General features: G+C 34.9%; 3 protein-coding genes and 1 long non-coding RNA gene across 9 annotated transcripts; 1 reads left to right on the forward strand and 3 right to left on the reverse strand.

Annotated features, from left to right (window-relative positions):
• Window positions 1-3854: 3854 nt before the first annotated feature.
• Window positions 3855-6021, reverse strand: LOC119642335 (lysosomal thioesterase PPT2 homolog). 2 transcript variants are annotated; one of them, XM_038041466.1, is made up of 5 exons: window positions 5395-6021; window positions 5262-5336; window positions 5027-5042; window positions 4697-4970; window positions 3855-4637 (listed from the first exon to the last, which is right to left on the reverse strand). In XM_038041466.1, the coding sequence occupies exons 1-5, from the start codon at window positions 5536-5538 to the stop codon at window positions 4439-4441; spliced, it is 708 nt and encodes a 235-aa protein (XP_037897394.1). In that variant the 5' UTR covers window positions 5539-6021; the 3' UTR covers window positions 3855-4438. The 2 variants fall into 2 exon arrangements, with proteins under 2 accessions (XP_037897394.1, XP_037897392.1); XM_038041464.1 differs by having other exon boundaries at window positions 3863-4637; window positions 5027-5134; window positions 5195-5336; window positions 5395-5984.
• A 65-nt stretch (window positions 6022-6086) lies between these two features.
• Window positions 6087-7882, forward strand: LOC119642333 (probable ATP-dependent RNA helicase DDX28). The gene is made up of 2 exons (XM_038041462.1): window positions 6087-7036; window positions 7092-7882. Exons 1-2 carry the CDS (start codon window positions 6194-6196, stop codon window positions 7818-7820), a joined length of 1572 nt encoding a protein of 523 aa, XP_037897390.1. The 5' UTR covers window positions 6087-6193; the 3' UTR covers window positions 7821-7882.
• Window positions 7883-7897: 15 nt separating this feature from the next.
• Window positions 7898-9438, reverse strand: LOC119642334 (peroxisome assembly protein 12). The gene has a single exon (XM_038041463.1). It carries the CDS (start codon window positions 8920-8922, stop codon window positions 7924-7926), a length of 999 nt encoding a protein of 332 aa, XP_037897391.1. The 5' UTR covers window positions 8923-9438; the 3' UTR covers window positions 7898-7923.
• A 1084-nt stretch (window positions 9439-10522) lies between these two features.
• LOC119642413 lies at window positions 10523-13390 on the reverse strand. 5 transcript variants are annotated; one of them, XR_005248044.1, is made up of 3 exons: window positions 13289-13390; window positions 10743-13136; window positions 10523-10673 (listed from the first exon to the last, which is right to left on the reverse strand). It is a non-coding gene; the product is annotated as an uncharacterized LOC119642413 (long non-coding RNA). The 5 variants fall into 5 exon arrangements; XR_005248046.1 differs by having other exon boundaries at window positions 10743-11147; window positions 11372-13387; XR_005248043.1 differs by having other exon boundaries at window positions 10743-11147; window positions 11195-13386.
• Between the last annotated feature and the right edge of the window lie 2509 nt (window positions 13391-15899).

A 15899-nucleotide genomic window follows, 5' to 3' on the forward strand; every position in this document is an offset into this window, starting at 1 on the left:
GGACAACAGAAGCAACCTATTTGCATAGGTGGGAAGAGAGGCAATTGGCTCCCAATCCAAATTCCCAAGGGCAAACAGCAAGAAGTGCTTTTGAGCAGATTCATTTGAATCTACATAGCACCTATATGAAGGAGATCACACGACAGAGGCATACTCGAGTATAGGTCTGACCAAGCACATGTGCAGCCTTTCCTTAATGTAAGGATCACCAAGCTCGTTGGACCACCTCTTATAAAACCAAGCGCGGACCTAGCTTTGCTTAACGAGAGCTCAATATGCAGGTCAGAACGTAATCTATGGTCAAATAGAACGCCTAAATTTGTGGACGTATCGACGTCCTCCAACTTATGCGAATCAATGAAATGCTGAGTAACGAATGACTCTCTTCTTGAGAATGAAAGCTTCGTACATTTATTTAGATTTAGCTTTAGAAGAATCAAAGAGCACCATGCAACTAAATTATTCAAGTCACTTTGAAGCTAATGTGATTGCGATTCTACAGAGAAGGAAGAAAGCAGTTTCACATCATCAGCATACATTAAGATCTTACTGGAATTAATCACCGATGGGAGATCATTAATGTTCACTGGGAATTCATCCGAGGTGATGAAGCTAAACAAAACCCTGAAGGATCTATTGTGCAGATATGAGCTTATCCATTTCATTAAATAGAAAGGGAAGCCAGAGGCTTGGAGTTTAAAGATAAGTAAGTTATGGTTAAACAAATCAAACACTTTACTTAAAGCATTGTATATTATATCTGTGCGAGAGCCACTAGAAACATCCTTGAAAACATGACAAGTAAACTCTAACAAGTTGGCAATTATATTCCACGTATTATTATTATTATTATAATTTTAGACTAATGAAATAAATTCTTAGACTAAAAAAAAGACATTGAGCACTAGCAACACAGGCTATCGGCTCTAATTTAAATAAGTGGATATTGGATAATGAGCTTAGTAGTATTAAAAAAGTAATATATTGAATTGATATTCTGTTCTGAAGCTGATTGTAGAATGTCCAAAGGGTTAATCGTTCCAAGTGCAATACTTCTAGCCAAGAAAAAGTTAAGGCAGTCGCAGAGAATGTGCTTTATGGTGAGAGTTTGTCCACAACTGCAGATTGGGGAGGAAGACTTCTTCAAGATCCATTGGTGGGTTGCAATTGTATGACCAAGTCGAATTTTCGAAAATGTTTGGATCTTCATTTTCTCAACATTAGTTGGATATAAAGGTGGAGTTAATTGAGGTTTAATGGAAGAGTAGTTTTAATGATGGTACTTTAAATTTTCTTCTGCAATTTTCTCTTTAACTTTTCTTCCAATGTATCATAATTAGAGGAGCAGAAGCGGCATCCTTTGCCGCTCGTTCAGCCTGCTCATTTTCCAATAAACCGATGTGCATTGGTACCCATAGCATTTTAATTTTCCGTCGGGTGTTATAATTATATTCCTTAATTTGTTGATGGTGCTCCATCTCGAAGTCGAAGGATTCCGAATAGCTTGTCTTACAGACAAACTGTCGGTAACAATGACAATTTTGAGTTTGTTTTTATGGGCAAGGTTCGCAGCGTAAAGGATAGCTCTGGCTTCGGATATTGCAAGTAACACCAATAGCTTGTAAACAATCAGTAATAAAGGCAGAAGCAATCTCCAGACATCACATGCAGCATTTTGACAGTATACTGTAGAATTATCGATTTATCGTCATCTACCTGTTCAATAATCATTTATGCTTAGATTTCACTTTTATATATTTCCACATAATGTAAACGTAGGTATAACCTCGTTAAGATATGTCCACATACTGCCAGTCAAGTCAAGCTATGACCTAGTTAATATAACGCAATCTAGCTTTACATGTAACTTTCGTAATAGCCTAGTTTAATTCCACTATTTTGTTAGCATAATAATTTATTGTATAAATTACTGACCACAGTTCAGCAAAGTCAGATATAAATTCGGAAGTAAAGTAAGAAGTAAAGTAAAAAGTGACGTAAGATTTAATAAGCAAGAGTTAATAAGTAAGAATTAATACGAGTTTAAAATCAAGAGAATTATAATAAATAACAATTCAAACGAACCTTTGATTGTGTTTTCACTACCTGGCGACCGTGACAGGAAGCCGGTGGAAAATTTTTTTTTCACAATTTTGCATTTAAATAATCAATTTACATATTTGCGGATGCCTTGTAAAAGGAAAAGAAATTGAAAAAAAAGAAGGAAAAAAAAACTAAACACATATATAAAATTAACAAAAGATGCTCTATGAACTCGCGCAAATAAAAATATAAAATAAAGGTAAAGGCGAAACAAACATTTAACAAAAAAGGGATATGTTTGTGTTTTCCAGTAAACTAGCAGAATTTAACGAACTTATATATAACCCATTTGTATGGGTTTAGTCCAGTTAATATAAAAAAAAAAAAAAACAATGAACTGAGTAAAAAAATATATATATATATTGTGAAAAATATGCGTTGGACCATAAAAAAAAAAAATCCTGAAACGAAGTAGAGGTGCAAGTGATAAAGATGCAGTGACCAATTAAGTATCGATGAAGGAACCAAGAATAGCCAAAGCTGCCGAACGAGAGATCGAGAATACACCACGTAATCAACAGCAAGTATAATCTAACGAATACAGCAGAGATACAGATACAATAAATATATTACATATTAATGTGATTGTTATTTAAATTATCTTAAAAATACATTACACCTAATTTATCGTCCGCAAAAGGATAATAAGTGCTTTTAAACTATGAAAATAGGTTGCTTCTGCTGTCCTTACCCTCTCTCGAGAAACGTAGATTTGTTCTTGGCGTTTCCTTCTTAATCAAAGTAATAAAATGGTGCTATTAACTCGCCTTTATTACTTGGTGAAATAAGCTTTAATGTCCCCAACCGTTTCTCTAGGCACTTTATCTTGGTTAAGCTTAGTCAGTATAAATATAATTATGAGTTGTTTAATCCGCTCCGTGTCGTTTGCAAGAACCTAAATGACGTCTATCACTTATTCTCGTTATCGGCAACAACGCTAGCTCTCGATAAGCAACGCTAGGTTCGCGCTTGGTTTTATAAACAGGTGGTCCAAAGAGCTTGATGATCCCTACATTACGAAAAGACTGTATATGTGTTTGGTTAGTTCCATACTCGAGTATGCCTCTGTTGTGTGGTCTCCTTCATTTAGGTGCTATGTAGATTCAATTGAGTCTGTTCAAAAGCAAATCTTGCTGTTTGCCCTCAGAAACTTGAGTTGGGGTCCGATTGCCTCTCTTCCTCCCTATGAAAATAGGTTGCTTCTGCTGTCCTTACCCTCTCTCGAGAAACGTAGATTTGTTCTTGGCGTTTCCTTCGTAATCAAAGTAATAAATGGTGCTATTGCCTGCATTACTTGGTGAAATAAGCTTTAATGTCCCTAACCGTTTCTCTAGGCACTTTATCTTGATTAAGCTTAGTCAGTATAAATATAATTATGAGTTGTTTAATCCGCTCCGTGTCGTTTGCAAGAACCTAAATGACGTCTATCACTTATTCTCGTTATCGGGCTCTTTAAAGTCCATTAAAGCGACATTGCTTAATACGCGCGATTTACCTATGTCTTACTTAGCCTAGGTTCTATCCTTAAAAGTCGTTACGATTCGAAAATGAATTGTTGTTAGTATTACCGGTTGCCAGGCTTATGCATGTTTGCGATGGCATAGGGGTTCATTGGCAATTTGGTCCTGTACCGGTTGTAAGTGTGGCTCTATGCTGCTTGTGTACATGGTTTTTTCTTTTTTTTTTCCTTCTTATTTTATTGTACTTATACTATTATTAATTTAATATAAGTTTTGCTTTAAGGGCCAATTGAACTCGACTGTTATTTGTGTAGTTTCATGTATAAGTAGGATTAAAATAAATAAATAAATAAAAAGACGGCGTCAATGTTAAATCAACCACCTTTTCACTCAATATTTGCCCATATAAGTAACTAAACCAAGATACTAAGCAGTCAAATGACTGGTAATGTGATAGTGCGATTTCGTTATGTTAGCAGGGATATCAATATCAATAAGAGCATGACTTCCTTTCTGTTTTAAAACAAGTAAAAACTCTTCACTGGGTCACGGCTAACCATTCAATAGCCTACATGCGTTCTCTAAACGCAGTTATTCATATGACTTTTTACAATAAGGAGCTACATGTGGGATAACATAATTTCATCAAAACAAAAATTGCGAAATGCGGCTTGAACACAACAATTCAAGTATTGTCAAGCGGACAGACAAGCGTATAACAATTCAGAAAATAACTGTGAACCGTGTTAGTTAGTTCACGAATAATAAATAAAGCGCGTTTAATTAGTCTTAACTCGTTTTATTTCAAATCAAAGGTACTCAACATCTGTAGTCACAACTGGCAACTTCGTTATTTAGCCTTTAGTTGCATTTTTTCATATCAAATGTGGTAGTATAACTTCACGTATTACGTTTCTGTTTCGATGCCAAGAAAGATGATGTACAAATGGTTTCACCACAATAACTAATTTACCATGGTCGGCTAGTGTTTTCAAACCAATAGTATCCGAAGTAAAGATCTCTCGCTCATTAAAAGGGATCACATCAAGAGATCCATTGAAAAAACCAAAATGACTGAAAAAGCTAGAATTGATTAAAAACGATGAAAGCCCCTACTTTTGAAGATTCCTAACCTTGATTGCCATGGTGTTATCACACCATCGTCGGGACCACCAATCAAAACCATTTTATCCAGACGTGTTAAAGCAGTCCTAAAAATCGATGAATTTGAAGTTTGAATTTCGTTATTGATGTACGGCAAGAAAACGCTATATCTACGATACAAATCTTGCTTACGAGGGTCGTTCCAGTAGTTAGCAACCGAAGTAAGCTGCCCCACTTTGGAATAAAACAATTCATAAACGGTTCTTGCTGCCAAATCGGGGAATATTAAGTGGAGAAAATTCGCTGAAAACTATTTTTAAGTACCTTTTCTTGGAGTTTTTATGCGATTGACTACTTACTGCCATATTGTCCAGCCTGTGGTGAAGATAAAGATATAAAAACTTTCACATTATGATTTGGCATAGTCTGTATGGTTGCGCGCGCTAATAAACCCCCCTGGGAATGTCCTGACCGACCCAATGACGTATTACTAATAAGGCAAAATTTAACATAGTTGTTTATATTACCTATCACAATTATACCTCCCGGGTGCAATTTTCCAATGGTTTGGAAATAATCTCTTAATTCGTTTACCTGCTTCCAAGCGTTTTCCAAACTGAACCAGTTGCTAAATAAATCACAATTGTAAACCTTGGTACCAAAATGTAACTGCAATTGTAAGCAATGACTAGAAAACGGAAGAATAAATCAAATTTCTTTAACTTACCAATTCAATTTCCCTCTGCAAAGATTTCATTGAATCTGCTCCAGAAAGTATCCCATGCATGATGATCACTGGTTTGTAAGAAACGATGAAGGCGAAAGCGCCTAAAAAAAGATTCCATTGTATTACGTTTCTTAAAAATTGCATGACTTTCCGATTAGATTAGCTAAGCGCAACTAAATATAAATATGCTCCTGAACTATGCACAATTGTATTCCACAGTGCTCTTTCAAAACTTTGTTTTGATCGCACCCACTTTATCTTTCTACGCCATACAATTGCAATCAATTGCAAATTATATCGTCATTTAATCAATGTGAAGTCACGATGAGGCGTAAGGGAGACAATACAATGAGATGTCATTTTCGCATTCGGGTTAAAAGCTTCCAAGTGGTAACACAATTCTATCCTTTTTTGTCTTCTTGTCGTATTTGTATGCATAGATGCATAACTATAAGGCTTATCAATTTTCATAAATATTTGCAAAAAGTCGGCAATGTTGAAGTTCTAACCTAAAATAGGAATAACGCAGATTTCAATTTTTGGTTTATATTCGATATTTTTTATAAGGTAAAAACAAAGTTGTTGTTCACACTTATGTTGCTTCCCTTATTTTTACTCCTCAAACGATGTGTTTTTGTTTATATTTACATCGACTTCCTTATTTTTTCTTATCAAAAAATATGGTAACGCAGCTTAACACTTCAGACTTAAAGAGAAAATAACGCACCATTGTGTTGAGCCCATTCTGCTCATCGTCATTCAAAAAAGCTAATAAATAAATAAACACAAGAAGGCATTAATGTTACTAAAGCTAGCAAAAGGTGCATTCGACGGCAATAATTTGCGTAATTATGGGGTACGAGCAGCAATCAAAACGAAAGCTCGGCAAGGAACACGGCAGCTTCTAATCGAATGTAAACGATCCGAGTTTAACCTTTATGACAATTCGCCAGGAGACGCTCATTTCAAATTTGGTACTGTGCCACTGGCATCTAGTGGCTGGCTTCATAAGAAATCTAAAGATGACTGGTTTCATATTAAGGCTACGGTAGATGAAAAAAGCGAACATCATGAAATGCAGAACGTGGAAGAGTTCTTTAGAAATACGGAGGTCGCAATTCATAAACCATTAATAGATAACTTGCAAGTAGAGCTGGAAATTAAGCAGTTAACGGAAATTCAACGTCAAGCGTGGCATAAACTTTACGATAACAACCATGTTTTAATAGCAGCTGAGACAGGATGCGGGAAGACCTTGACGTATTTGTTGCCTATATTGCAGAAAATAGTGGAAAGAAAGCAATGTGAAGCCGGTGAACGGAAATTAAATTCTCCGTTAGCGTTGATAATATCTCCAGGCAGGGAGTTGACAGAACAAATAGGCTCAGTGACGCATCGTTTATGTAAAACTCTGAATATAAATGTGAAGACGCTTCTAGGTGGCAATACTAAGCAGTTGTTGATAAACCCAGAATTTGGAGAAGTAGATGTATTAGTGGCATCTGTAGGAGCTCTCAGCAAATTAGTAACTACCGGTATCTACCGCACGAAGCACGTCAGACACGTGGTTTTAGACGAGGCTGACACGTTGCTGGACGATAGTTTTTCAAACAAATTGGGGCATCTTCTTAAAAAATTTCCGGTAAGTTTAGTAAATTTAACGTACGTCCCCAGTTTTAATTGCAATTAAATTGCAGTTTCACAGAAATCGTACAAATAACGACTTGGTGGTAGGGACGCAGCTAGTTTTTGCGTCGGCTACCATGCCTACAAATATTCACGAGCAGCTGCATCAAGTTATCGACATCGAAACCATACATAAAGTAGTTAGCTCCAATTTACACAAACTCATGCCTCATGTGGAACAAAGATTCCTACGTATCAACAAATCAGACAGACTTGGTCATCTCCTAGCGATTGTAAAGAAAGAATTAGCGCACCGTAGACCGGTGATTATCTTCAGTAATAAAACACCCACGTGTGATTATGTAGATATATTTCTTAACAATAGTGGCGTAAACTGCCTTAATCTTAACGGTGATATGTTGCGAAAAATACGTGCAGGTCGTTTCGAGCAATTCCAAAATGGGGTATGTGATGTGCTCTCCACCACAGATGTAGGCAGTCGCGGTTTGGATACCACAAGAGCGAGGCACGTCATCAACTACGACTTCCCTTTGCATGTCTCAGATTATATTCATCGATGCGGACGCATTGGTAGAGTGGGATGCTGGGAGAAGTGTGTAGTAAGCAATTTGGTATCATCAAGAAGAGAAATTGACGTTGTTCAACGTATAGAACGAGCTGCCCGAACGGGAGGTTTATTATCCGATGTGAATGCAAATATTAAGAATATTATAAATAAGAAAATTATGGAAGATATGAAGCAAGCAGGTGTACCTTTACAAGTAGATGAAGCTTTTTAGTTTCCTTTTTTATTCAGCATTATTTCATTAAAAAATAAACCATTTAAAATATAATCCGCCGACGCTGCGTCTTTTCGTTATTAAAAATGGAAATAAACTTAACTTAAGCATCGTAAATGCGAATCAAGTCGTTGTAGGTTATGCCATAGCCGCTAGTTGGACATGAAGCCTTTGCTCTCAAATGATTAATGATGCACTTCCAGCAATACACATAACCTGATGTCGCACATGCAGTGGGATTACTCAATTCCATTAAACATATAGGGCAACGACCTTTGACCACACCCATTTTTTCTGGCATTTCCTCGAATTTTATCGGCTCAGGATTTATCAAACTACCGCCCACTTTCCGCTTTTGATCACTGGAATACCACCATTGTATAAACTGCAGAAAGAACGCAGTCACTTCCAAGAGTTTCAAAAAAATGTAAGTAGTTTTATTTTCGCAGACAATTTCATTAGGATAAGTTAAAAAAAAACCTAGCATTTTAAATACGGGCGAATGAGAATTGGTATATTTCATTAAATACGTGACAATGTGAGCTATTTTGACAACTTTATAAATACGCAAGCAATTCAATAAGTTTTTTTGCCATTTACTAATATCTCTATTTTGTTCTTTGTTTAGTAATTTCTTCTCGGCGTATGACCAGCTGGTAAGCAAAGTGGCTGATAAAAGTTGATTCTTTGTGTCAAGCATCTTTCCTGTAGACGAATCCTTTCGCAGCAGGCCATAAAAGCTTTCTCCGAAGGAAGCTCCACGTTTTCGCAAATATAAATATTGCAAGCTCCAGGTAATAAAGGGCGTGAGCTCGCGTATATGCCAGACATTCTGTGTAGTGCCATAAATCTGAACATCCAAACGCAAACCAAGGTAATCAAAGATTTTACTTAAAGCTGGATAAATAAGATTGTCTAAAGTTTCCGCGGCAGTTAACTCAAATATTGAGGGGAGATTTTGCAAATTTTGTCGCACATTAGCACTTTCCGACATATTCGTTTTTATTGCTTTTTTATTAACAGCTTTAAGTAATAATCTAAAAGAGCAATTACTTCGACGAACGAACGCTACCGTTAACTGTACTGTAATATTCATATGCATACAAAAAAAGTTTTTTTTTTGTAATTTATGAAGACTGAAGACATCCCCACATAAAGTCTTTGCTCGCTTATAAGGCTTTGAAATTTGTCGACATCATAGAGCATGCAAATGCATCGCGCATCATGCCCTGAAAAGTCACAATACGAAATCGCTGCGAATGTTTACCTGAAAGCGGAAATTTATCTTCCACCATGGCACCTAGATAGCCAACTTTCATCTTAACTGCGTACATTTGAAAGCAAAGCCATAGCGGCATAGATCTTTCAAGCATTATATTACTAAGTCATTATTTGAATTTTTAGTGAAGCATAATATCGTTCTGTATATGGAAGAAAAAAAGAAATTTCTATTGATATTGAATTCGATGTTAACCCAAGAATTTTTGAAGAAGTGTTAATCAACGCGCAACATAAGAAGGGGAAAAATATGGCCAGTATCCTCCCGGCTACTGGAATTAATGATAAGAGTAAAAGATTGCTACACAAATGTTCAAAGATCACATATTTACATAGCAAGACTTAATATTCAATTAAAATTAATTATTGAAGTCAATTATAAATATTATGATACCATTTTTCGTGACCTTACGAAAAGTAATAAAAATTATCTTTTACTCAAAAAAAATCAGTATTCAAAGAAATTCTTAGCATTCCTTTCTGTATATTAAGTAGCTTAATTATTTTAATGTGTTGTATCAGTGTAGTAATGCATGATGCAAACGCACTTATTGCGTTTATATGTTCAAGTTTGATTACTGTACAAAAAGCAGTAATGCACGATGTTATCATGCTTAAATAATCCTACGTAAATAAATAAATAAAACCACGTTACAAAAGAAAAAGTGATGGAGTTTTAATTTTATGCGATTATATTATATTATTACATGCTGTTTCACCCTATGACAACAATCGCGGGAAATAGTCGTAGCTCTAATCTTAAAATAATTCAAAGACTTCAATTTAAGACTTTGGTTTATGGTTATGCCGATGGGTTTGTCAGTAACAAAGGTATTCGTGATGACATTTCGTTAATTTTTTTAATCTAATGTAATATTTCGTATTTTTGCAATTTTGTAGTGGTGTATTAACTTCAATCCCGAGATTCGGTGCTCACAAAGAAAAAAGTTTGTGATACATGAGTTTTTGCTTTTTTTGTGATTGGTCATTGGTTCGCGTTAGCTCGGATATGGTTGTGTTTCTCAGGAGAAAGAAAAACAAAAGAAAGAGATATTAAGAATTATTTCTAAAAACGTGAGATTTCAATAAATTATTATGACTAAAAGTTTCTTTAAACCGCATATGATTTGAAAGTAAATTTGAATGTACATTACGTAAAAATTATTATGAATTATCGTCACATTACTTTTTTTCAAGGTTGAAATTTACCTTATAATTATAAAAATTACATGGAATTTTACATTAATTTTTTTTTTTTGGTTAACAATAAATCACGGTAACTGAACCTGTTGCTTATGAATAAAGTAGTTATGAGTTATTTCTTATTAACGAGATGAAGGTTCAGACAACCACAATTATGGGCCTGAGAAGACCGAGGGTGGGGCAGGTGAGCGGTTTCAATGAGAAAATTTCGATTATACGTCTGTGACGTCTCTGCTCTGCTCGTGCGTTTCTTGAGTGCAACCGTCTGTGAGGTGTTCGTTGGATGGAAAGTGAAACTCCCACTTACTGCCGAATTAGCTAGCTTTACAATGACCTGTGCGTTTATCCTTTACAAGCTCTAACCGACTCTGGCTAAAAAAAGAATGGAGCTCAACGTGATGCCATTTTATTAAAATTGCATTTTTTCCATAAATACTTTACTTTTCTAACTGATAATATCAGACTTTTGAGATGTTACCCAATAACTATTTCGCCGTTCGTTCTTTTGGTTTGTGGGAATATGTGGTGATCTTCATATGAATAATTTTTGAATTTACCTATGGACAACTTTTTCTTGTGGAATAGATACAAAAGTTGGAGAACTGAATAAATACAACCTGGAGTTGTTTATTTTAGTCAACTTGTCATAGTCAAACCACTTTTTTCTCAGTTTACCTATTTTTTGTTGTTCAGTGCAGTGATGAATTGAAAATTGTTTAGGGAAGCTGACATGCCGGGTTCACTCCTGAATAGCTTTGGAACTATGGTTACGAAGCAATCAACATGCTCACGCTGTCCACTATTATGATGATCCCTTGTTAATGTTAGGTTGAACTTTATGATCATCTGAAAAGAGAATCAATAATTTGGACGAAAGCTGCTCTCTAACTTACCATTAAGGAATCCCTCTCAGTTTAATTCACTTTTAATTTTGTTCTTTTTGCGTAATTGGCGTTTTTTATTTTCGTTTTTTTTCTTGGTTTATTTAATAATCTTATTTTCGGTGACTGATTAATAATATATTCATAATCAATAACTGGTGAAATTTATAACATAAATTAATGACATACTATACCGTCAAGCACACTATGTTATCATAATACTCTAAAGTACAATTCGTTTGTTTTCGTTTTTTTTTTTAAATTTTTATTTCTTTTCCTGGCCTTTGTTTCTATATTTCTTACAGCCTTACATAAATCATCCAATTTATTTTTAATCTTATTACCGCAGTTAATTAACGACTAAATATGACATAATTTTCTGGAGCTAATTCTAATCGGTCAGATTAAATTGATTGATTGTTGCGTGGGACAATGCGTTTTCAGAAGTGTCAAGCTATTGAGACATTATGCAATCATTTGTTGCGCAATGAATGCCTTGCAATGTGCTTGAATGATAGGCAAGAGTGTCCCACATGCGGCAAACTCTGTTAGTCCAAGAAGTTGAAGCCGTACAATCTGCTTGAATGTCGACATTTGGAAAGAAGCATATTCCAAAATTTAGCCGAAGCGTTAGCAGGCATAAAGATGTGATGGAAACTGCTACATTAGGTCATATTCCAGGAGATGAAGCTGAGTCAAGTGAACAAGTAAAACAAATTTACCGGCCATACAATCAAAATCAGCTATAAACAGTGTACGTATATCTATACTATAGTCGCTCATCAATAATGCTAACGGAACACAATTGGCTTTTTCGAATTTAAGTAAAACTTGGAATAGTCCTAATGCGCCGGCTCATACCGCTTCAATTCTCGTACGTCTTTATTCTTTCTAGCCTATATAAATTTTCTGCGTCGCGGGATAGCTTTATTTGTTGTATACCGCTGATCACAATAAAACTGCTTTCTAATAAAAATCGGTTACAATTTACATAGGAATGCATTTTTATCGCTTGCACACTTCTTCACTTTCAAATGACGTTTTCTTTTTTTTCAGTGTTAAAAAACTTTTAGGTGTATTTTTTATTCAAAATTTTACTTTATTTTTAATATGCAAAATTGTAAGTGCCACTGTATATAGATAACACTATTGTTTTTGCTGTTTTCATAATGTTCACCATGTGTCTGTTTGAAGAGATTTCTGAATGTCTACGAACTTGGAAACACTATCAATTCTTCCTCTTCTTTCTTTTCTTCTGTGTATTTTCTTCTTTTGTTTTTCTACTCGACACCGCAGATCAAAGTTAAATGACGGTCAGAGTGTTTTTACATTCAATTACTCATGAACATGTTACCTAAGGGCTTAAAGTTTACTGCACTCTTTCATGGTCATCGTTTATATCTTTTTAATAAAATTTTCTGCACATTAGTTTCATTCATGTCTGTCGTTTTCTAGATCAACCGATTAATTTACACAAAAAGGCCACTTTGACTTTTTACTTTGTTAAGTTTTAAGTTATTTTTACTAATTTCTTTGTTTCTCGTTTTATCAATTAGATCTAAACTTCATTTATTTCACATCTCCAGTGGTTAAAAAAAAGCAAAACCACCAGAACTGCATATAGCCAAAATTCAGCAATCATCTTTTCTTCTTCATCTCCACTTTTCTTTTTCCGTTGCTTAGATCCCACGTCCAAATTGGCTTTTGTAAATACAATTTACACACAAATTTCAAAGTCTGTTTTTATACTTAATTTTTTTGAAGAAAGCTTGATTTCTTGGGTACTTCATGTTTTATTCCTTGTGTATAGAACGTTGAACAATCCTTTCTGTTAATTTTCAACTTTTTTTTCTTTTTCAGAAAATTTTCACTCCTTTCGTCAAAAATTGCACATTCGAGAGCTTGAAAATCGCATCCGAAAAACACCCGATTAATCCAAATCTTCCCTACATGGCTGTGAGATTATAATAAAGTTAGAGCCAGAATTTTTCATGAATCTTTATCTACTTCTCCAATTCACAAAAGACCTAAGCAGTCCATATATGTCGCTTTTGGAAACTTGGCTTAAGCTACTGAAGACAATTTTGCTACGCCGTTTTTTCTTACCTTCCCTCAGATGATTTACAATCATTTGTGAAGTTTAAAATATTTTCTCAAAATATACTAGGTATGGTTGACACTGGCGCATCCGATTCCTTTGCTGCTGCAGATTATGCAAAAATTTTTCTTCAAGAAAGTAAATACCTTTAGAAAAAGTTTAACGTATCATTAAAAACAGCTGACGGTAGTAAAAATGCTGCAGCAAGTTGTGTAACCATCGATGTTACTTTTAGGGGTGAAACTAATCTTATTGGGTTTTTGATAATCCAATAGTAAATCATATGCGCTGTTGTGTGGTCAAGATCGTTTAGACGTTTCTTCCACAAATTTAAAAAGTGAGGAGAAATGAGAATTGATCAGAGAAGAAGCATGTGAAAATATTAAGATTAATGCTCTATGAATTATAAGTTGCATTCACGTCGACTAACGTATCACGTTGAACAAACCGTATTTAGAATACATTTTTTCCAAAGTCGGTTAATGGTTCATAGTAGTAGTAAATTAGCAAATCAGTTCGAAAAAATTAAAATTATAGCTTGCCATGGCTGATATTATTATAAGTTTGAAGATCTTAAAGGCAAAGGAGATACCCAATAAGAGCGAACAAGCGTATTCCAATTTTGGCTGACGAAGCCACACTACGGTTTATTTTTCCAAAAGGTGTTAGAGCCCCAAAAAATATCACAAATGGATTTCCGTACGTTAATGAGTTGAAAATATTGTTTGGCAATTTTGGTGATGTGAGATGCAGGAGAAAGTTTTGAGCGTAGAACAAACGCCAAAAAAGTCGAATGTTTTAGCAAACGGTATAGAAGAACCATAAATGAGGAGAAGAGTAACCTTTCTCCTTTTTTTGTAAAGACCAAGCGTTTGGTTTTATTGACTGAAGGTATATTTTGAAGTGACTCAAGACAACGGAAAATAGTGAAGAGGCAGATTGCAAAGCACGCCTACACAGATCTGAATTAGAATTGTAAATAAAAATGATAAGATCGTCAGCATAGCCCACAATTGAGATGTTCCAAGGAAGGCAACTGAAAGTTTTGTTAATATATGAATTATGAGGAACACCTTTAAAAGATTTCCTTTGTGCAATAACATTATCATTGTTAATTAATATGTTCTTATGAAGAAAGAAGTCATATAACAAATTACAAAATTTGATAGGAAGTTTAGAGAGAAGAATAGAATTTAAAATGTTAACATTGACAGAATCAAACGCTGAATTTATGTCCAGAAAGCAGGCTAAGAGGATATGGTTCTTAGCAACGGCTGCGTTGATTGCTAACTGGAAAGTGATAATGTTGTCATCTAAAACCAACTTGAAAAATGCTCAGGATACATTGAGACTCGAGATGCCATTCTAAACTTGAGTATAACATTTTCTCGAAAATTTTTCTAAAGGTGGAAAATAAGGCAACACATCTTTAGAAATTAAGATTAATTGGCGTGTTATTCTTTTTTTTTAAAGTGAAGATCTGGAAATCGTGTCAGGAATAGGATATATAGCCGGCAAGTAAAATATTTTTACTGTCTTTTAGTAGAATTAATTTGTTCTCAATATTAAAAATTTTGAGCTGATTGTTACGACTACCATTTAAGCCCGGAGATGAGCCTTTTGAAAGATTATTGGCTTCATCGAGTTCGTATAGACATATGCCATCTTAGAAAAAATTATCACGATCTTCCTCAATGTGATACGGACGGCATTATAGGACTAGGAGGTCTAGCAAGCTTGTCATAGAACTCGTTAAACTGCGTGGGTATGGAACAATGAGAGAAAGTAATGATTCTAAAAATTCTCACAGCACGCCAAAGATGTAAGATTGACATGTCGCTATTGACATTTTGACAAAATTGTTTTTTCAGCCTGAGGGTATAAGTATATTCTACATATTTCTAACATCGCCCAAAAACAGGAAATCTACCCATCCATTAAGGATTAGGCGGATAAGATTTTTTAGAAGTTTTTCTGCTCAGAGCATCAGTGAAAAACTTTAAAAATCTCTCAAAGAAACAATCCGAAGAGCCATTGGTTTGGATGGTATTTGAAATGTTAGTATTGTTAAGTAAAGAAGGTTTGACATACTTTGAGACATAGGCATGTGAGTGGCATCGAATAATAGGATAGGTAATAGGATGCATGTGAAGACCAATTTCAATTGCACAGTGAGTTAAGGGTCTTCCAGGTACTCAGTGAACTTAGATTAGGTGTACATATCGAAAGATTTATGCAAGAAAAGACGGAACCAAAATGAACAGGATCACCATTATTTAGTAAAACTTACTGCTCAAGAAAATCTTGACTTTGTCTGACGTTTGAATTGGAGAAACGACTACCCCAATACACATTATGAGCATTAAAATCACTACGTATTAATGCTGTTATGTCGGATCTGAAAGAATAACCTGTTAATTGCAGAATCAGAAACATTACAATTAGATGGAGTATAACAACTTTAGATCACGAGTTCCCCAAAAAAACTGTGGTTGGTACAGCTACAAGCTTCAAGAGGTACACAATTTGCAAAATTAGACGCGTAAGAGAGTGAAAGTTTATAAGATATAAAGATTGCCACACCACCACCGTGGAGATACGATGAAATCTTATCACGTT

The sequence above is a fragment of the Glossina fuscipes genome, unplaced genomic scaffold (assembly GCF_014805625.2).
Source record: "Glossina fuscipes isolate IAEA_lab_2018 unplaced genomic scaffold, Yale_Gfus_2 222, whole genome shotgun sequence".
Classification (NCBI taxonomy): Eukaryota; Metazoa; Arthropoda; class Insecta; order Diptera; family Glossinidae; genus Glossina; species Glossina fuscipes.